The 20,884-nt window shown below is 50.4% G+C and overlaps 1 protein-coding gene across 1 annotated transcript; it reads left to right on the forward strand.

Annotated features, from left to right (window-relative positions):
• Positions 1-6,380: 6,380 nt before the first annotated feature.
• ACER1 (alkaline ceramidase 1) lies at positions 6,381-20,455 on the forward strand. The gene is made up of 7 exons (XM_069878184.1): positions 6,381-6,386; positions 8,282-8,385; positions 15,834-15,948; positions 16,315-16,453; positions 17,887-18,024; positions 18,535-18,672; positions 19,848-20,455. Exons 2-7 carry the CDS (start codon positions 8,293-8,295, stop codon positions 20,014-20,016), a joined length of 792 nt encoding a protein of 263 aa, XP_069734285.1. The 5' UTR covers positions 6,381-6,386; positions 8,282-8,292; the 3' UTR covers positions 20,017-20,455.
• Positions 20,456-20,884: the final 429 nt, after the last annotated feature.

The following is a 20,884-nucleotide window of genomic DNA, read 5'->3' on the forward strand; positions in this document are numbered from 1 at the left end:
TATGTTTTATTGTGCTGGCAGCAGCTCCTCAAAGGAGGTTGCAGCAAGGTGGGTGTTGGTCAGATGAGAGGGAATGGCTTCAGGTTGCGCCAGGGGAGGTTTAGGTTGGACAGTAGGAAACATTTCTTTACAGAAAGAGTGGTGAAGTCCTGGCAGAGGTTCCCAGGGCAGTGGGGGAGTCTCCGCCCCTGGAGGGGTTCAAAAATGTGTAGAAGTGGCACTTCAGAACGTGGTTTAGTGGGCACAGTGGGGCTGGGCTGACGGTTGGACGGGATCAGCTTAGGGGTCTTTTCCAGCCTTAATTATTCTATGATTCTATATTAGTCTCCCTTTATTTTTGTAGGCAAAGAGAGGTTTGGAACCATGTGGGGTGGGATGGGCTTCTTTAAACAGAGATGGGGAACTGGGGGAGGCACGGAGACTTACACCGGGACTGACTGGAGCGGGACAGAGAGGTTGCAGGGAGATGCAGCAAAGGCGTCTGGAAGATGGAGCAAGGAACAACTACACATGATTTCCCACTCCAGCAGTGACCCATCTGGAGGGCACCCAAAGTAGCCACCAGGCAGCAAAGAGGCAAAGGTGACACTTTTCACCCAGCACCAATTAAACTGGACCTCGCTGCCACAGGGTATGACCACCAAAAATAACCTTTAAAAGCTGTAGACAAACATATGCGGGATTGGTGTGTTCTGACTGGTTAAACATGATGGTCTAGGACATCCAGCTAAGGAAGTATTAAGTCATTGACCACTGGAAGTTGAAGCAGGATTATTTCCTGCTTGCCTTGCTTCTTGTATTACTTCCAACAGACCAATGCTGCCCCTGACAGGGCCAGAGGCAAACCCATGACCTGCCTGCTAGGTGCTTTACCAAAGTCATTAATGCCCCAGGCTTTACCCCATCCTTTACCATGAATTGAGATACAGCTGAGAGGAGGCTCTGAGGAGATCTCATAGCAACCTTCCAGTTCCTGAAGGGGCTGCAAGAAAGCTGGGGAGGGACTTTTTACAAAGGCTTGGAGTGATAGGACAAGGGGGAATGGCTTTAAATTGGAGAGGGAAAGATATAGACTAGACAAAAGGAGGAAATTCTTCACCATGAGGGTGGGGAGGCCCTGGCCCAGGTTGCCCAGAGCAGTGGTGGCTGTCCCATCCCTGGAGGTGTTCAAGGCCAGGTTGGATGGAGCTTGGAGCCCCTGATCCAGTGGGAGGTGTCCCTGCCCATGGCAGGGGGTTGGAATTTGATGGTCTTTGCAGTCCCCTCCAACACAAACCATTCTACGATTCTACGATTCTCTCTTCCTGAAACAGAGACAGCAGATCCTGCTTTCTGCTGAGAGCAAAGAGAGGCTGAGGGGTCTCCCCCCTGAGCACCCAGAGACGGCCCTAGATGGAGAAGTCTCTAGTTCCCAAGCCCCATTGCAGACTCTGCTGCTCAGCCTCCTGCAGACCTTGCACAAACCATCACTGTCTCCTCTTGCCAAAGCTTCGTGCCACTCTGAAAAAGGATTGCAGAGTTCGATAAACACATCTACCAGGGTGCGAAACACTGCTGAGCCTCTGCCAGCTGCGGGGAAAAGCTGCAGGCTCAGCCCCACGTTACTCTCCGCCGCCTTCCACTTTCACATCTCTTCAGAGTCAAGTAAGAAAGTGTGAAAAGCTGTTGGATGCAAGGGTTTGAGTTGGCAAGAGGCTCTTCCCTGCTTGGTGTCTGCTCCATTTGAAACCTGCTGGAACTCAGGGCAGCCCTCCCTGTGTCTGCGCCCATAGGAGAGCCCTGCTTGTGTGGTTACAGCACTGCCAAGAATAAGGTGATTTTTCTCTCTCCTGATTTAGAATCAGAGAACGATGGAACGGTTTGAGTGGGAAGGGACCTTTCCGGGCCATCTGGTCCATCCCCCCTATAGGAACAGGGACAGCTTTTCCCGGATCAGGTTGCTCAGAGACCCATCCAACCTGACCTTGATCGTTTCCACGGATGGGGCCCCCACTACCTCCCTGGGCAACTCATTCCGGGTTTCACCACCCTCGTTGTAAAAGATTTCTTCCTTCTATCCAGTCTATTTAGACTATTATTCTATCTTCATTCTATCCAGTCTGTTTGGACTAGTCTATTTAGTCTATTATCTGTTTTCATCTACAAGAAGAGGGGAATGAGAGAAGTCTCTGCTGAGCCCTCTGAGCTCCTGTTGAGTTACATAAACCAAAGCCTTTGCAGCACGGACACAACCGCACCGCGCAGGCATGTGACAGATGACAGCACCAGGAGAACTTCCTTTAATTACTGCTGTTATTGTTGCTACTATTAGCAATTAAGACATTTGTTTTAAGCCCATCTGGATTTCAAAACAAGCACTGGGTGCTCCCGTTGGCGAAGACTATTGGGTGAACTGGTATGACATCCTGCCTGGAGTAAAGATAATAGAGTGCTTGGGTGATTGCTCAATGATGATGGATTGGGAGGGAATTTCTCTTGGATCTCTGAGGCCAGACAAGGTTTGTGCTCTGCTCCTCCAGAGGCACAAGGTCCGGGGCCCTGATTTTGTAAAGAGCAGGTGTTTCAGATATTTGAGATTTTACAGCCACACCTTGCGTGGGGTACAATCTGTCTTTGCTGGTGATGCTTTTTTTTGGTTGCCTGGAGCTCCTGCTCTACCTGGTGAAGAAACACAGATCTTTACAGCCCTGCAGAGGTGAATAAGGACGGGTACATTGCTCCCGGTGGGCGAGACAGCAGCGATGGAGATGAATGCTTTCATTTGGCTGTGTAAAGCACATCCAGCTTTAGCACGTCTCCTGCTGCTGTTATTATTTCTTCCAGACCGCAATTTGCTAAACAGCTTCCAAACCAAGCAGAGGACATGATTCCTGCCCCGTGGAGCCAGGAATGACAGGGATAATCTAACTGTTCAGCGTTAGCAAGGCTCTTAGGTCACCTGCCTGTGTTTTTATACCTGGAAGCATGAAATTGCAGCCTAGAGCTAAAGTCACGTACCAAAACAAAGGAGCTAGCAGTGGGATGGAGCCTGTCCAGGTGCTTCAGGGCCTTCCTGGACACAGACAAGGAGACGGAGCAAGGCTCCGCTGAGCCAAAATGCCTGGGTTCCCTTCCCAACTCACCCGCTGCCTCACTGTGAGAACAGAGCTAAGTCACGGCATCTCCTGCCACCCCAGGGCTGCGGCTCACGCTTGCTGAGCAAACAGCAGTGGGTTGCGGGACGCAGTCCACACCAGCCAAGGCAATAAAGACAGAGGGGCTACAGCTCCTCTAAATGAGCTTTTAAAAAAGAATTCCCTGTCATCAGCAGTTCAGGGGAAGCCTCCATCTGAGGTGCCGCAGGACAAGGCAGGCAGGACCAGCCTCAACTTGCCTGCCAGAGTCCCCACTCCTCTGCGTTGGTGACAGCAGCAGCAGAACTGCTTCCTCACCACAAAGTCACAGAATGATGGAAGAGACCTTTCAGGGTCACCCAGTGCCAGCCCCCTGCAGTGACCAGGGCTGTCTTCCACTCAGCAGGTTGCTCAGAGCCCCATCCATCCTGACCTTGAATGGTTCCAGGAATGGGGCTTCTCCCACCATGCTGGGCCAGTCTTACAGCCCCCTCCTTGTCAAAAATGCCTTCCTACAGCCAGTGTGAATCTCCCCTCTTTTAGTTTAAAACCATTACCCTTCTCCTATTGCAACAGGCCCAGCTAAAAGGTTTGTCCCCATCATTCTTATCAGCCCCCTCTAAGTCCTGAAAGGCCACAAAAAGGTCTCCCTGTGGCTTTCCCTTCTCCAGACTGATCAACAACCCATGCTCTCAGCCTTTTCTTACAGAAGAGCTGTTCCATCCCTTGGATCATCTCCATGGCCTCCTCTGGACTTGCTCCAACAGCTCCATGTCCTTCTTGTGCTGAGGGCTCCAGAGCTGGACGCAGGGCTCCAGGTGGAACCGAACCAGAGCAGAGCAGAGGGACAGAATCACCATGGTGTGTGAGTACACAGCATCACAAAACCCTTGCAGTTGGGCTCTGAGGCTGCAGGCTTGGTTCCTCTAAAGCCCCTGCCCCTTCCACCACCTGCTCTCAACTGTCTCAGTGCAACACCCTTGGACCCCACAACCCAAGGAATGACAGGGGAGCTGGGGCAAGGCTCTTCAGACTAAAGCAAGTCCCATATCACGCAGCCAGGGATGTTGCCTGGGATGTGGTGCAAAAGACAGCTCCAGTCCCAGGAAGTGGGAAGGGAATAGCTAAGGGGACAGAATGAGGGACAAACCTCATCCCTCCAGTTTCTCTGCAGGTCCTGGTGCAGAAGTGACACATCTGAGCAAGCTGAGATGTCACATGTTAGAAGAAAGGTGGAGGAGAGGTAGCAAGTGAGGAGGAGAGGACTTTGGGTGAAACTTCACGAGAAAGAAGTCTAAAATACAGGGAGTATCCAGGGAGTCTCTCTCTGTGACTCTCACAGGATGCTCTGAAAGCTTCACCCCCACGTGCCCAGCCCACTCCCACGCCAGCACCCACATCCCCCAGGCCCTTCTGCCCATAGGCAGGAGGATGTAACCATTAGGAGATGCTCAGAAGAAGGACTCACCAGGAAATCAGCCTCTGTTTATTGATGAATCAGGGAAGCTGCAGATTCAGGACATCCTCCTCACTTATTTATTCACTGTGGCACAGGATATATCAGTGATGATTGAGTGCTTTGCTCATGCCAAGGATGCTAGAGAGTTTGGGATGAGAAAACTCATTCTTTTCAAGGATGTTCATACAGACCAGACATCACAATCTGTTTTGTTCTCTAGTCTACCTCTGCCACCCTCTCTGGCTGACACTGTGCCTCCTGTGCCTCCCTTCACAGTGGGATGGACAAGTCACCACTTGCTTCTCATTGAGCTTTCCTGGGGAACTGGGTATGTTCTTTTAGTGAGTGAACTCAGGCTCCTACTCACACGGTCCATCCAAGAGTTCTACGTGAAAAAGAAGCAAATTCACCCCAGACTTCCTCAATGATAGGAATGGTTGGACTCGATGATCCGGTGGGTCTCTTCCAACCTGGTTATTCTATGATTCTATGATTCTATGATTCTATGATTCTATGATTCTATGATTCTATGATTCTATGATTCTATGACGTGGGCAGCACAGACATCCCAGAGGTGAGCACCACTGGCTGGGGGTGGCTCTGATTTTCTGCTTCAAGCTCCATCACCTGTCATAGAAAGACACCCAGCCTTGTCTTAGGTGCAGGTAACGGAGGCTCCACCACATTGCAACAGAAGCCGCTCTGGTGGTTAATCATCCACTCATTTCAAAATGCATGTGGATTTGTGAGGCTTTTGTAAGCCCTGGCATCTTTAGGAGGTGTTGCCCAGCTCAGGTCTCCTGGGTATGCTCCTGCTTATAGAATTATCAAAATAAACAGCTAAGCTTCCCAAAGAGCCAGTCCCCAGGGCAAACCTGAAGTGTGGCAGCAAAGGCTGTTGTTTGATCTGTCCCCACAGGCAGCACATGGGACACGGGCATCTTGCTCTGACCTGCCCTGTGATGATGAACGTGGTGACTCCCCAGCTCCAACAGGAAGAGCTGAAGAGCTTTTATGTTTAAGAAAGCAACAGATTTTCTTCTTTTTCCCAACCCTACATGGAAGAAGAAATGTTGATTTTTGGGAAAAGTTTAGTTGCTGCCAGATTTTTTGACATCTTGAATGGGATTCAGGAGGAAAATGTTTGCAGAGCAGTCACCCTGAAGTGTCCTATTCAGCCAACTCTGTAACTAAACAACAAAGTGAGCTGGCTAGGAGTGTGATCTGATAACAGAATTATTTTTGATAATAAAACAGCAGTTGAGGAGAAGTTGAGAAGTGGCTTGGATTTAACCCCTGAAAACAAGGCAGCATCGGTATTTTGGGTGAAAACTGGTTTAGTGTTTTTTAATCAGCTCTGCAAGGGAGGCCGTATGGATCAGTCCTTCCCCTGGGAAAAACAGGGTTAGGATGGGGGTGTGTGCGCCTGCGCAGGTACCTGCCTAGGGGCACGCTGATGATTTCAGCCTGCATTGCTACCCGCTCTTCCAACCTTTCCAGCTCACGCTCCTCTGCCCTCCCTCTCTGCCCCTGCCCATTTGGGTGCACAGATATAAACCCTCCAGCCAATATGTTTCCTCTGGGGGACTGGAAGGTTTGCCTGGAGGGGGCAAATGGCTCTTGTCTCATCCCAATGCTTTCTCTAGAGACAGAGCAAGGGTATTTCCTGGCGGCTGCTCCTGGTGAGCTCACACTGCGGGCACTCCTTCAGAGCTAGAGCGGCAGGGCAGGTTGCTCCTCCAGCTTTGCTAGAAACCTTGGAGCTCCCAACGCTTCACCTCGCCACAGCGCTGGTTCATCTCAAGGGAACACAGGTAAGCAAAGTTGGGATGAGAGGTGAGCGCAAGCCACTCTGGGCACTTTGGTTAACGCTTCTATTTTTCTATTCCCTCTTTCTTCTTCTGTCTCATGTCTCCTTCAACCCTTCACCATCTCTCAACTGAGCTCTGATCAGCTAAGAGATGAGCTTTACCATCTTGGGTATCATTCTTTTTGTACCCTACACTACCTGTTGCATCGCTGTAAAAGCATAACGCAGAGCACCAGGGATCAGGAGTCACTGTGGGGTGAGTGAGCACATGGAAACCCAAGATCGTGAAGTCACATCTCAAACCAATCTGTCTGCCTACTTTATTTTCCTTCTGTAGCTTTGGTCTCACCCATACTGGGGAACCAGCCAGCCTGGATTAAAGGGAAGGCATCGTTAACTTGCAATTGTAATTGGAGATGTATCCACAAGTCAGTTTATCTGGTTGGAGCAAGAGGTTACAGAAGAGCTTGTTTTTAGCAGTGTTACATTCCCGTGTTTTCTCCCTTTGAACATCTTGGAAAGAGAGGAAGAGGAAGCTGTGGTAGCTTCACACCCTGCACACCTACAGTAACTGCTGAACTAGTAGTGTTGCTCAGCTGACACCGGTGTAAAGATGGAATTGACTGTTTCTCCACAAGAACATGATCAACTGATGAGTGGTTTTGAAAGGAACCTCCTCTCCCTGCTTTAGACTCAAAGCTGAAAGCCTTTTCGAAGTAAAGAATGCTCTGTTTTCCACACCTTGCTAGCAGTGCCCCAGGAGCTCAGGGATGCTGCTGAAGTGCTGGTTGTCACCCTGGTACCTGCTAATTCTGCAGAGCTAGAGGAGCAAAGCCAGATGGTTTGGTTCAACCACACATCCAGAGACTTAATTTCTGGGTTCCAGGGATTTTCTGTGCCTCTTGCGTACCAAATACAGCCACTAGGGTGTGGATGGTGCTTCCACACACTAAGGTTGGCATCCATCTATAAGCTTCTAAAACAGCTCCAAAGTGTCAAGGATTTGAAACAAAATAAGCCAAATAGGAAGCTTAAGCAGAAGTTTCACTTTTCAAATCAATAAAAGAGGGCTGAGAAATGATCCTTGCACTGAGGACAGGAAAATCTTTACCATGGAGTAGAAAAACAGGCAAAAGGGTAGATTTTTTTCAGGATTCCCCTTGTAGCTGCAGCTTCTGCCACTGCCAGAGGCCAGGCTGGGGGATGTGGTGGTACAAAGCCCTCTTGAGGGGTAGAGTTCTGACGCCTTCCACTGGAAACCAGGATGGGGCTTGCATGGGAGTGCGTTTAAAGTGAAATCATTGCCACTGAAGAGATACCTCCCAGTGTCTTTGCTCTGCAAAGACTCCGGTAATACCCAGGGTCTGTGCTGGTGCTCCAGGGATGAGCTTGCATAACGCCTCAGGAAGATGCTGAGGAACAACTCAGGAGAACAGAGCCAACAAGCAATAAACCCTGTAGAGCTGTCCACTCCCAAAAGGTAGCTCACAATATAAAGGGAAGTTCCCTTGGCAGAAAGATCTGAGTCATAAAGAAAGTGAAGAGAAGGGAGAAGAGAAGGTGACAAGAACAGGGCTGAAATGGGGACATATCATGTGGCAGCAACAACCCCCGATGAGAGACATTAAAGCCACGGATGAGGCAGTGGTGACCATTCCCAGAGCTGAAGAACATTTCCCAGGGAGATTTATCACTTCTGCATCATAGGGAGAGAGGAGGAAATATTCTGCAATGCGATGCACGCTGGGAAGAGGATGAGTCTTTTATAGGAGGGTGAGGATGCTGCGCTTGAGCAAGCTGTGCAACACGAGCACACGTGTGTGCAAGGGGCAGGGGGGTGGATGTGCTTCTCCCCATTCCCTCCCATGAAACTAACCCATTTCTCTCCCTTTTGCAAAGGGGGCCCAACAATGCCGAGCATATTTTCCTACCAAAGCGCTGAAGTCGACTGGTGCGAAGGCAACTTTGAACGCTCGGCGATCATTGCGGAGTACTACAACACCGTGAGTGCGGGCGCATCCGAAGGGCAGGCTGGGGTGCAAAGGCACCCAGGAGCTGCTTTTAGGACACGAGACAGGACAACCTTGTTTTCTCTCCTCACTTCTTTGAAATTCCTGGTGTTGGAGGGTGCTGGTGTGGGGAACAGTTTCTGAGCTTCAGGTAAATCATGGGACTTTCATCGCTTACAACAGCTGGTGGCTCACAAAACAAGCTGGCATCAGGGGTTCTTCTGGCACGTGTGGGGCTGAGTTCCCAGTGAGACAGCTCTGGCGCAGCTCCTCAGCCCAGATTTGTGAGATCCTGTTATACCAGTCCTGCAGCTCTCCTGCCAGCGGGGGTTAAGTCCCACACAGGGCTCATATATTTCAGCTAAACAGAATCACTAGGTTGGAAAAGACCTCCAGGATCATTGAGCCCAACCATTCCTATCAACCATTAAATGTACAGGAGTAGCAAAACAAGAGACAGCGCTTGCATGAACCGTGTTGGGCAGGTTGGGAATCCAGAACTCAAGGGAAAGCTGATGCTGAGCCAGTTTCACCTCCTATGACCCTTTATAATTCAGGCTCTATCCAACGCCAAGACTTTGAAAGCAGCCTCTTGGCTTAAGCGTGGCTGGAAGCGCCTACGTTTGTCTGCAGAGGACTCTGTTCTTCTCCTTCGGTGCAACTGCAGGCTGACAGGGGTGTGAGCCATGTGGATTTACAGCCTTCCAAAAGCCTTGTTTACAACTTTTAGCAATTACTGTCTAACACCAGAAGTACTTGTTCTTGTGGAAATGCCTCTTCCTCTTTTTTTAAAGCATTTCCTGCTTTTAATAAATTGCCTATAATAACAATAATTCCCTCACCTGGGTCCCACAGCTCCCAAGCTCTAATTGCTCAGCCAGGGTCCGAGAGGAGGGATGCTCGGGCTGTATAAAGTCACTTCTCTTTGAGACAGTCAGCAAATAAAGATCTGCCAGTCCAGGCCAAATCCTGCTTCCCTCTGGCATCCGGCTGGATGTTGTGCTATTGCTTGTTTACTGGTGCTGCATCTGGGTCAGATGAGCTCAGAGCTGCAGAGCAAGGCATAGAATCATAGAATCATGGCATCAGAGAATTGGTCGGTTGGAAAAAACCTTTGAGATCATTGAATTATAACTAGCAAGAAGGTACAGAAATGACTTATGCTCACATCAGCATTTTAAATGTAGCTGGAGATGCCAAAAGCCTCGGTGCAACACCGGAGAGCGGCTGAGCTCCACGAAGAGCGGGAAGTCTGAAAGTTACATTTTTAATTGGGATTCATTCTGGGGGATGAATTTGCCTCACCTCCCACTTTAGTACATAGGCAGCATTCTTCAAATGTGTTTTTGGAGCTGAGACCTCATTTTCACAAGAATCCTTGTTTACTCCTATACTGTAATAGTGGCTCCATCTCTCTAACAAACCAAGAAGCATCTCAGGAACTCTCCAAAAGTACTTATGTGTCTAACTTCTCTGCAGCTGATGTGGCCAGATGCATGACTACCTTTCTTAGAATGCAGAGCCCTCTAATTCCCATAAAAAGTTAACTCCTAGTTGCCTAGGTCTTTGTCACACAGGTCTTTTCCAACCTGGTGATTCTATGATTCTCAGCTATGTGGCTATTGCTGGAAATCTTACCCAGATGCCTCATTTTGGACTGAGGTTCCTACTGGCCAAAGCCATCTCCTGTGTTGCCGTACTGCACCACCTTTGAGGCATTGGGCTTGTCGGGATGAATTTTCACAGGGTAGGACTCAAACACAGCCTTCCTCCAGGAGAGGAAAACTTCTCCACTGCATGTTTCCACACAGATGGGAGCGAGTGCAATCCCAAGGAACATAGAGAGATATGTAGTGGTTGTAGCAAGATGGGTGGTAGTCTCTTCTCCCAAGTAATGAGTGATAGGATGAGAAGAAATGGCCTCAAGTTACGCCAGGGAAGGCTCAGATTGGATAGCAGTAAAAATTTCTTTACTGAAAGAGAGGTGAAACACTGGCAGAGGCTGCCCAGGGCAGTGGGGGATTCTGCATCCCTGGAGGGGTTCAAGAAAAGTATGCAGCCACGGCACTTTGAGATCTGGTTTAGTGGCGGCAGGGGTGCTGGGCTGACAGTTGGACCTGATGATCTTGGAGATCTTAGGTGCTCAGAGATCTGGTTTCGTAATGGACAGAGATGGTTGGACTTGACGATCTCAAAGGTCTTCTCTAGCCAAATGATTCTATGATCTTTTCCAACCTTAATGGTTCTGTGATTCCATGTGGGCAGAACAAACCTTGCAGGATTTTTCCCAGTGATTAACCTACCCCTTGTTCCTCTCTGTACGTGAGCACTGAGAACCTCTTTATCAGCAGAGCAAGACCTTTTTTTCTGGCCCCTGCTCTGATCTCCCTTTTGCCAGGCTCACTTTTACCCATCCATGGAGCTCAGTAGGGCTCTTGTGCAGGTGGAGGGAACCATTTCTGCCAGTTTTGTCTTAAAATGCAGTTCCCATCTGGAGAAAGCAGCAGAGATCTAAATCTGCCTTGACAGCCACCTGCATCAGGGCTGGCATGTAATACTGACCAGGGGAGACAAAAGAGCAAGCCCTCCTAAAATCTGCAGCTGTTTCAGCATCTGACATCAGTCCCGAGGGCTGCACCATGCTCAGCACCAGACCTTGTAAGCAAAAGCAGGCAAGAGCATCCCTTTTATGTAAGCATCCCCCCTTCCTCACTCTGCACACGCTGGCTGGCATTGGCCAGCTCTCACCACTTGCTGCAGCACCAGGGGAGCCCTCCTCATGCTCTGGCCTCTCTCACAGGATCAGGATCCTCGTGATGTGCTGGAGAAACTGGACCAGATTGAGAATCCTAGGAAACCCTGCTGGCTGGCAGCACATTGCTGATCCAGCTGGGGCTCAGAGCGATCCTCAGATGTGATCCTAACAGCCTCTCCTCTCCTCTCCAGGCCTTATCTCACTGGGCTGCTCTGAGATAATTATATCAACATTGACTTCAGTGTCAGTTTGCCAGTTTTAGACTAGCTGGGAACCCAGCCAGCTCCTACCCAAGGCTCCTGCATCGCTAAATCATCAGGGCTTCCTAATGGAGCATCCTCTGCAACATCTTCATCCCAACCGTGCCCAGGGCTCAAGCAGGGTGGTTTTGTGCCAGCACCAGCATGTGCGGCTGAGAATTGCTCTGCGCCAGCCTCGCTCTCTCTGAGGTCTGCTTGGGTTGGATGCTTTTGATTAGAAATAAGCACCAAGGGTATGAGCAAAGACTGTAAACAGTATCTTTAAGTACCTAATAACGCATGGTGGCTGGTGATTGGATGCAGTTCAGCTACAAAGCTCTAACAATTTATAGTGACTCAGTGACCCAGAAATTTATTGTCTGCTGGCTGCTCATAGGAGAACAGTATTGTGCTACAGAAGGGTCATTAGTCAGGGACTTGTCTTTCTAGCCTAATTTCTTTCCTGAAGTGACTGATCCAGGATGTGGATAATGTCACCCAAATCCTCAGCAGCCTCTCTGGCAAAGCAGCAGGAGCTGACGCTGCTGTATATCCAGAGCTCCTGGATGCTTCATCGATCGGGGGATATAAGCTCAGCCGCAGGTGCAAATTACCTAAATACACCCAGGGAAGCACTCACTTTTGGAGTGTGCCAGAGCCGAGGCATGTGCCCCGGCCCTCCGTGTGGGCTCAGTGACCCCGCGGCATCACAGACACATTGCTTTCTTTGCCCAGAAAGTCCCATGCAGGAGGACGGTAGATCCTTACCCAGCACTCTGCAAGTACTAGACAAAGAGTTGTTTCCTGCCCCAAAGCACTGCTGTGACATTGGGATGTCAGGACACGCAGCCTCATCTTCTGCTGCACAGGCTGTGCTATTAGGAACTTGCTATACAAGCCTGGAGAGCCTCTGAGGGATTCGCTCCTGTCTTTGGCCCTGTGGGTTCTTCTGTCAGCTAAACCTGGTTTGCTGGCCTGTAAGTGAATGAACACACACCCAGGACTCTTCCAGAAATCTCCTTTCACTGCAGAAATTGCCTGTCTTGAGTAAGGACCAGCACATGCCTTGGCTGCTCTCATACTGCTGCTGTGCTCATGCATTCAGAGCTCTGCAAACCAGCTGTCCCAGTCCGTACTGGAGGCTTCTTCTCACCCTGTAATGGATGAAGATGCAGACAGGTTCTCCGCAGGTTTCTCTCTCCATCTTAGGCTGCAAAGTGCTGAGTTGCATAAGCCCTGGGGCCTTTCTCATGATCCTGCTAATGCACCAGGATTAGAGCCATGTCACTGATCCCAGTCCTGTTTTTCTCCTACTGAAAGAAGTAAATGCCAGCACAGGTGGGTTTGGCTTAGGCACTCTGAGCAGTAACTCACACCTGTTAGGAAGTGGGACATCCCGGTGAGTAAACACGGTGGAAAACCACAGGGCTGAGTCACTGGCACAGGTCAACACACACCTCGGCTCCATCACCGCTCTCCGTAGCATCTCCTTGGCATCCCAGACAGAGGGAGCTGCTGCCTCCTGGCAACTCCGACCCAGCTAGGTACAAACAGAAGCCGTGCTGGGGGGACTCAGCATGAGCAGAGACACAGGAAAATCCTCCTAATTAGAGTTCAGGTTCCCCCTCCTAACCACATTTGCGATGGAGCTTGCCACATCCTAGAGGGGAGATTTAAGACAGCACTTGCAGATCAGGGCTTGCATCCGATGACTGATGAAGACGCTGTGTTCCCCACAGATGCAGCTTTGTAGCAGCTCTCCCCTAAGCTCTGAGTTTGGCTGCTCTGCCAGGAATCACTCCAGTGTTTTGACCCTATTGGCAAGGTTTCCCTGATTATCCCTCCCCTCTGATATCTGATCTTGCACATCTCATACTGAGTTAATGAAGCGATAACATTGCTATCATGTAATTAACAGCACTGTTGTAATGCCCACTGCAGCAGGGATTCAGACCTCTCTCTACGCAATCTCCAACTCCTGTATTTCCTCACTTGGATGTGCATGCTGGCACTTGCACGCTGCTGCATTTTCTGCAAGTATTTCCTCTCTCCTTGCTGTCCCTGTTTATCTTCCAAAAGCCTCTTCAGCCATTTCACAGGAAAAGAAACACTTGCAAAACAGTTGTTACTTTAACACAGGGTTTGGTTTCTCGACCGTTCCCGAACAGTTTGAGCTCAAGTGTGCAACTGGGACTGGCACTTCTCTTTTCAAAGCTGGGACAGCAACGGGCTTGGATTTGTCTCTAAATACCTATAGAAAACCATTACACTTGGCCTGAAAATTGGTGTTAACAGGAGCATCAACTTGTTTCATGAGAGCTTTAGCAAAATGCCAGATTAATCTCAGGGTGTTAAAGGGAATAGAAGCCACGCACTAAGCGCGAATTGTGTTACTGGCTCGAGTATGCGAGGGTGTGTTTCATACATATGACAACATCCCTGGGATCTGCAGCCCTTAAACACAGATCCCATTGGACATCACAAGGCAAGAGACAATTTTGCAGTTTACTCTGTGAGTGGAAGGGCTTCTGAGGGCTGAGACACCAGCGGTGGAGGCCAGGTTCCAGGTTCCAGGCTTGGGGTCTGGGTCAGCAACCAGCTGGAAGGTGAAAGGAAAAGGTTTGTCAAGGTGAGATAAAAGCCACCCTGGTTTCTTTCCAAATGGTATTTTACCAGATGGTTCTGTCCTGCTCTTCCAAAGCCCCAGGGAGCTGTCTGGCAGGTAAAACACGGCACCACAGTCCCAACCTTTCATGAGCAAGAAAGATTTTCCCTAAGGAGGCCGTACTTCCCTGTGATATCTCTTCCCTGAGTCTGCAAAATCAGGTGAGAAAGCCAGGGTAAGAACCCTTAGAAGGCAAGGATTATTTCAATCTTCATTCCCTGGAAGCTGCAAGGTGGAGCGAGTCTGACCCAGCAGTTGAGGCCAGGCTTTGGGCACTCACTGCTCCTCCCCAGTTCCCACATTTTGTTCATCAGCACCCATCATTCTCCAGAGCATCGGCTCCTCCACCCAGCCCTGGCAGCAGCCCCAGCACCATCCCCTTCTCCCCAGACAAACCCAAGTCTGTCAATGCAGCAGTTTCTACAGAGCTGGAAACCAGGGCAAAATACTTCTGCTGCATTAGTTTGTCAGGTATGTTTAAAGGAGGTTTATGACTTCATGTAATTATTAGTGTCCAGAATACCTCCCTAAGTGGCCGAGTGGCTTTGCACATGACAGTACAGGATGTCACCTCAGTCCTGTTCCCATTTACCAATGTCCTGCTTGTCCTCCTGCTCTCCACCTCACCCTCTCGCAGTTAACAGTAGCTTTCCTGACTGTGGTCTGGCTCCTCACACCCACGCAGCCCCTCGCAGGGTGCTGGCTGCTGGCTGGAAGGCACAGAAGCCACCCCAGGCGGTTTTGACATGTCTGGGCTGACAGAAGAGGGAGATGATTGAGGAATTGGGGTGCTGACTGATGAGAAACTCGACATGAGCTGACAAAGTGCACTCACAGTCCAGAAGGCTACCCATGTCCTGGGCTGCATCCAAAGCAGCACAGCCAGCAGGGTGAGGGAGGGGATTCTGCCCCTCTACTGAGCTCTTGTGAGATCCCACCTGGAGTCCTGTGTCCAGTTCTGGAATCCTCAAAATGAGAAGGATATGGAACTACTGGAACAGGTCCAGAGGAGGCCATGGAGATGATCCGAGGGCTGGAGAACCTCTGCTATGAGTGCAGGCTGAGAGAGTTGGGGTTGTTCAGCCTGGAGAAGAGAAGGCTCCAGGGAGCAGCTTCCAGTACCTGAAGCAGCTCCATGAAAGCTGGGAAGGGGCTTTTTACAAGGGCATGGAGTGACAGGATGAGGGAGAATGGTTTTAAATGGAAGGGGAAGATTTAGACTAGACATTAGGAAGAAATTCTTCCACAATGAGGGTGGGGAGACACTGGCCCAGGTTGGCCAGGGAAGTGGTGGCTGCTCCAACCCTGGAGGTGTTCAAGGCCACATTGGATGGGGCTTGGGGAAACCTGATCCAGTGGGAGCCCCATGGCATGGGCTGGAACTGGATGGCCTTTAAGATCCCTTCCAACCCAAACCATTCTATGATTCTATGGCTGCAAACAGAAGAGCTCTGGCAGTTTGCTTGAAGACCCTGTGCACCTGAAGGTACACCGAACGGCGCACACCAGCTTCCCCTGGGCTTGCTGGCCCCAGAGGTGCCTGCAGGGACAGCACAGATGTCTGTCACATTGCTGTCACAGCAATAACTGTCCTTCCAGTTCCAGCCTCGCTTCTTGACAAATACCTCTGTGCCCTCCCTGTGCCAAGATCAGCACCTGCCTCCATACGATGTTTTCTACTAGATATCACTACCCTCTTTACACATGGAGATATGGAGGCACATCGTGGTTTGGGACTTGCCCAAGATCATGCAACAAGTTCAATGTGCCTCTTGTTTTTCAGATCAGCAATGTAAGCTTCTTTATCCTTTCTCCTGTCCTGTTCTACCTGAACCAGCAGTACCGTCAGCAGCGTGCCTTGCCCATGTACGTCGTCTCTGTCCTGTTCTTGTGCATAGGTAGGTGTCAAGGTTGTAAGAAGAGCTGATACGTTGCCAGGCTGTTCATTTGCAATACCTTTGGCTTCAGAGGTTGGTTCTTAGTAGCCAAGGCACAGGGGCAAGCTGGGCTGGGAAACCAAATCTCCATGTCTGTTTGAAACCCTGCAAATCGTGGTTTCTGCTGGCTGTGGATGTGCAGCTTCCAGCTCAGTAAATTCCTGTGGTACTGTGTGAATTCACTCAGGCCTCCTATAACGCTAAGGTCCATGCCCTGTTCTTCAGGAACAATGTGTCTTTAGGACTGGTCCTCAAGGACTTCCCACGCTAGATGGGTTTGTGTGAGGATGGAGCTTTGCTGACACAAGTGGTCCTTGTTCCTTGCAGGTATCTTCTCCACGTACTTTCACATGACACTGAGCTATGTGGGACAACTCTTGGATGAGCTCTCCATCCTCTGGGCACTGGCTGCGGCGTATTCCTTCTGGTACCCAAAGGTTTACTTCCCCAGGTTCATCAAGAGCAGGTATGACTCAAAGGGACACAGGGTTGCAGGCTCCGAGGGGAAGGATGGGACACTGACATCAACATTGATGTGTGTGACCACCAGATCGGCTCCCCTGCCAGGGGCCAGCGCTGAGGTCACTGCAGTTTGCTTGGGAACCAAACCCTCCACCACTCAGTGGTAGATGCGCTGATAGAGGAAGAGTAAGAAACCCTCCTACAGTGAAGCGCTGTGCTGGGCTCTTGTCCACTGGAGCTGCTTGTCTTTGTGGAGCTGCAGAGGAAAATTTGCATGGAGAATTTAAAAATTAATTAGGCAATTAAATCATAGAATCATAAGGCTGGAAAAGACCTTTGAGATCATCAGTTCCAACTGTACCTGTCCACTACTAAATCACATCCCTAAGCACTTAATCTACCTGCCTTTTAAATGCCTCCAGGGATGGGGACTCAAACACCACCCTGCACAGCCTCTGCCAGTGTTTGAAAACCCTTTCTGTGAAGAAATTTATCCTTATGTCCAATCTAAACTTCCCCTGACAAAGCCTGAGGCCATTCCCTCTTGTCCTATCACTTGTCACCTATCACTTGGGAGAAATGTTCCTGAGCACTACAATTTGCTGTCGAACTGGGGTAGCATCCCCTGCCATTCATTGACAGATTTCCCTGAAGGCTGATGGGGTTCCTGTAGGACAAGCTGGTCCAAGTTAACACCCCTCATTTTCACAGTTGTTTGCAGGAGGACTGGCTGGGCAGAAAGGCTGGGATGTCTGGGTGAGCGTGGATCAGCAGAAACAGAAACCCAACAAGGCTTTGCTCAAAGGCGGGGTGGGAATTAGATGATGTTTAAGGTCCTTTCCAATTCAAACCATTCTATGTTTCTATGATTCTATGGTCCCACGGTGGCAGGCTCACTGGAGCCCTCTGAGCTAGCTGGGTTAGAAGCCTCCTTCAAGTCTGCTCTTCCCATGCCAAAGAGGAGGTCACCAGGAGTTCACTGTGGAGACATGGCTGGGGGAGAGGGGAAGGGACTTAGGAAGGGATTTGCATGTGAAAGGCCTCTCTGAGCCCTATTGTTGTTCAGTCAGCCCCAATCTGCATGTTTGGTCGGCTCAAGCCACTGGGAGTCCGGCTTTGCAGCCCTTCCCTGCACTAAGCTCCTGATGCCTTTGCCTCTCGAGGCTCTGGCACCACCGTGGAAGGGCACAAGCCACCTTCTGGGCAGCATTCCCCACTCTGTCGTGGACTAACTGGGTGGCTTTTGGCAACGCAGAGATATAGACAGACACCTCAGTCTTCGTGCCAGGACTGCTGCAGAGGCTGGGGTCAGCTCCATGCAAACAGGTTGGAGGTGCTGGAGAAGGATTTCCTCCCCCAAGCAATGAGCAGGACCTCTCCCATTCTTATCCTTCCATACTGTGAACCCTAGGGACACTGACTCCTAACTCCCTTTAGGAAACAGTTCTTCTGGCTGAGTGGTGTCACCACCTTGATCACTACCTTGATGTCCTTCATCAAACCAGCCTTGAATGCCTACGTGCTCAACTGCATCGCCTTCCACCTGTTGTACCTGACATGGCGTGAGCTAAAAAAGTAAGGAGGGGGCTGAGATGGGTTGTCTGCAGGGCCATTGAGTGCTCCTGGCAGGCTCACACATAGCAGTGGCTCTGTGCACAACAGCAAATTGAGCCCAAGTCTTCATCCACCACATGCTGGATGATCAGCTCTGCAAAGGAGGGACTCAGGTGTCACACAGAATGGGGACAACCCTGGGACAAGTGTATTTTCTACTCCCTGGCTGCCATATGTGCAGTTCTTTCCCCTTTGTGAAGGATTTGGGAACTAGTGTGGGGTTGGGAGAACCTACCAGAATCTGGAGAGAAAGAAAGGAGTGCCTTGGCATCTCCTAGCATCACCCTCACCCACAGAAAATTAGAAACTCCCTCTCCAGAGCCACATTTCTCCAGTTCTTGCGGTCTGACAAACACTCTTCAGAAGAAACTTGCTGGATTTTGCCCTGTTGCATCAGGAACCAGCCCTCTTTAGAACTCGCTTTCCTTCCAGTGTGATACTCTTCTCCCTCTCTCACATTGTCTCTTCCAGGTGCGATGACAAGCGGGTTCACCGGACAGCCGCAGCCATGGTGGTGTGGTGGGTCCTGGCCATCAGCAGCTGGATAAGTGACAGATGGCTCTGTTGGTTCTGGCAGGCGATTAACTTCCCCTACTTCCACAGCTTCTGGTAAAGAACCCCAGGAACAGAGGCAGGAACCCCAGGTCAAACATTCATAGAATCATTGAACGGTTTGGGTTGGAAAGGACTTTAAAGCCCATCCTTTTCCAACCCCCCTGCATGGGCAGGGACACCTCCCACTGGATCAGGTTGCTCAAAGCCGCATCCGCCTTGGCCTTGAACACCTCCAGGGATGGGGCAGCCACCACTTCCCTAGGCAACCTGGGCCAGGGCCTCCCCACCCTCATCACGAGGGGCTGAAGGGCCACAGCTAAGGAGAGATGGCAGCAGCCATAGAATCATAGAATCACAGAATAACCAGGTTGGAAGAGACCCACCGGATCATCGAGTCCAACCATTCCTATCAAACACTAAACCATGTCCCCTAGCATCTCGTCCACCCGTGCCTTAAACCCCTCCAGGGAAGGTGACTCAACCCCCTCCCTGGGCAGCCTCTGCCACTGCCCAATGATATTTGATCACAGAGCAGCCACATCTCTGCCCACCTCTCTCCTCTTTCCCTCTGATGTTTTTAATGCTGCTCCTTACCTGGCCCCAGCCTAAGGATTAGGTCCTAATCACTGTTTAATATTCCTTACCTCCTGTGCCCCAACCAAGTGGTGTTTTGCAAGTGAATTTGTTCTAGAAGTCCCTCCAGGTAAGCAGCTTGCTTTTGAAGCGCTGCATCTGCTCCCAGGAAGCTGTGTGAAGTGCAACGTTCTTTGAATTATTTTAATAGCCAAACTGAAAGGCAGTGATTCCCTTGGGCAAGACATTTCAGTGCCTGCCCAGCTGTGGCTCCAGGCGCTGTGCACTCATAGTCACAAATCACTGGGGTGACTGGGACAGACAGCCAGTGCTGCTGGGCTGGGCCAGGCAAGGTGGAATGGGTTGGCTGGTTTGGGACTGAAGTCCCCTATGTCCTCATATCACTCTTGCATAAGGAATTGTCCCAAACCCAGCTCACAGAGCTCTTCTAGGAATTCTCCATAGGTACAAACCCTGCAGGACCCACACTACCTGCAGCCTTCAAACGTCACAGGATTGGGACCTTTGCCTGCCGCTCCCATACCCCTTGGCTCTATCCCATGGTGGCAATGCTGACCACACATCAGTCCATGGTGCAGGAGAAGCAGATGGAGTTACCACTGTCCAATACATGGTTTTTTTTGTTTCCTTGCCAGGCATGTGCTGATAGCCATGTCCCTCCTGTACTGCTGCCCACTGGTCATCTACTTTGATGTCAACTACGAGCTACCATCATTCAAGCCAAAGATAAGATATTGGCCCAGCGACTCTTGGCTTGTCGTGGTGCCTTATGTTGCCCTGGAGAAACCCTACAAGCAGTGCTAGAGCTGGTTGCCCTCGGGCACCCCCCCAGCACGGGGCGTATGATGCACATGTGTGCGTCTGCGTGGGGAACACCTCAGCTGTGCCCCTGTTCCTCAGACAAGGGTAATGTGACTCGTAGATGGGGCAGGAAGCAGCAGAGGCCTCGTGGTGCCGGGCATGAAGCAGGGTCGGGGACCACAGGTGCTTTGGAAGACCCTGCCCAGACTGGCATCCAGGCAACTCCACCAGCAGATCCCCACTAAGAAGGGGAGGGAGACGGTGCTTCTTCTGTGTCTTCTGCATTAGTCAAGGAGCAGCACCACTTGCTGACAAAGGCATGGTGGTGAACACAGAAGCCAAACTGGTGACAGCTGGGTTTGTCAGGGCTGCTCTAATTATTATTATTGATTTTATTTATTGATATATGTGGTCTTGCTCAGGAGAGCTTTGCATTAAAGCTATGGACACTGACTTGCACTGAGACCCTTTCTTTCCCCTGGCTGCACCACATCCCCCGTTATCTGCCAGACCCTCCCACAGACAAAGTGGCCACACATCTCTCTGACCCAAGGAGAGCTGTTTGTAAGGCGAAGTCCCAGGTGACAGCCCCAAAGAGCCTCTACTCCCAGTCTAGGGATGCTGTTACCCCAGGCTCTACCCCTTCTTCAGCCCACAGTGGCCCTCATTCCTCCGCAGCTCCAATAGTCTCCAACAGCCACGGCATAAGTTGGAGACTCTTTTGCTCACTGAAAGGGCTGGCTGGTGGCACAGTGAGGTAAGGAGCCAATACATTAGATATACATGTTGGCACCTTTGCAAGAATAAAGAGAAGATGTAAAGCCTCCAAGAAAGATCACAGCTGTGCCATGGTACAAAGTGCTGCTTTCCA

Source organism: Phaenicophaeus curvirostris, chromosome 28, assembly GCF_032191515.1.
Source record: "Phaenicophaeus curvirostris isolate KB17595 chromosome 28, BPBGC_Pcur_1.0, whole genome shotgun sequence".
Classification (NCBI taxonomy): domain Eukaryota; kingdom Metazoa; phylum Chordata; class Aves; order Cuculiformes; family Cuculidae; genus Phaenicophaeus; species Phaenicophaeus curvirostris.

Coding starts and splice junctions, on each gene's coding strand:
- ACER1 (XM_069878184.1), top strand. CDS start 8,293: ATGCCGAGCATATTTTCCTACCAAAGCGCTGAAGTCGACTGGTGCGAA. Junction 18,025..18,534: donor ACATGGCGTGAGCTAAAAAA/GTAAGGAGGGGG, acceptor TGTCTCTTCCAG/GTGCGATGACAAGCGGGTTC. Junction 18,673..19,847: donor CCCTACTTCCACAGCTTCTG/GTAAAGAACCCC, acceptor TTTCCTTGCCAG/GCATGTGCTGATAGCCATGT.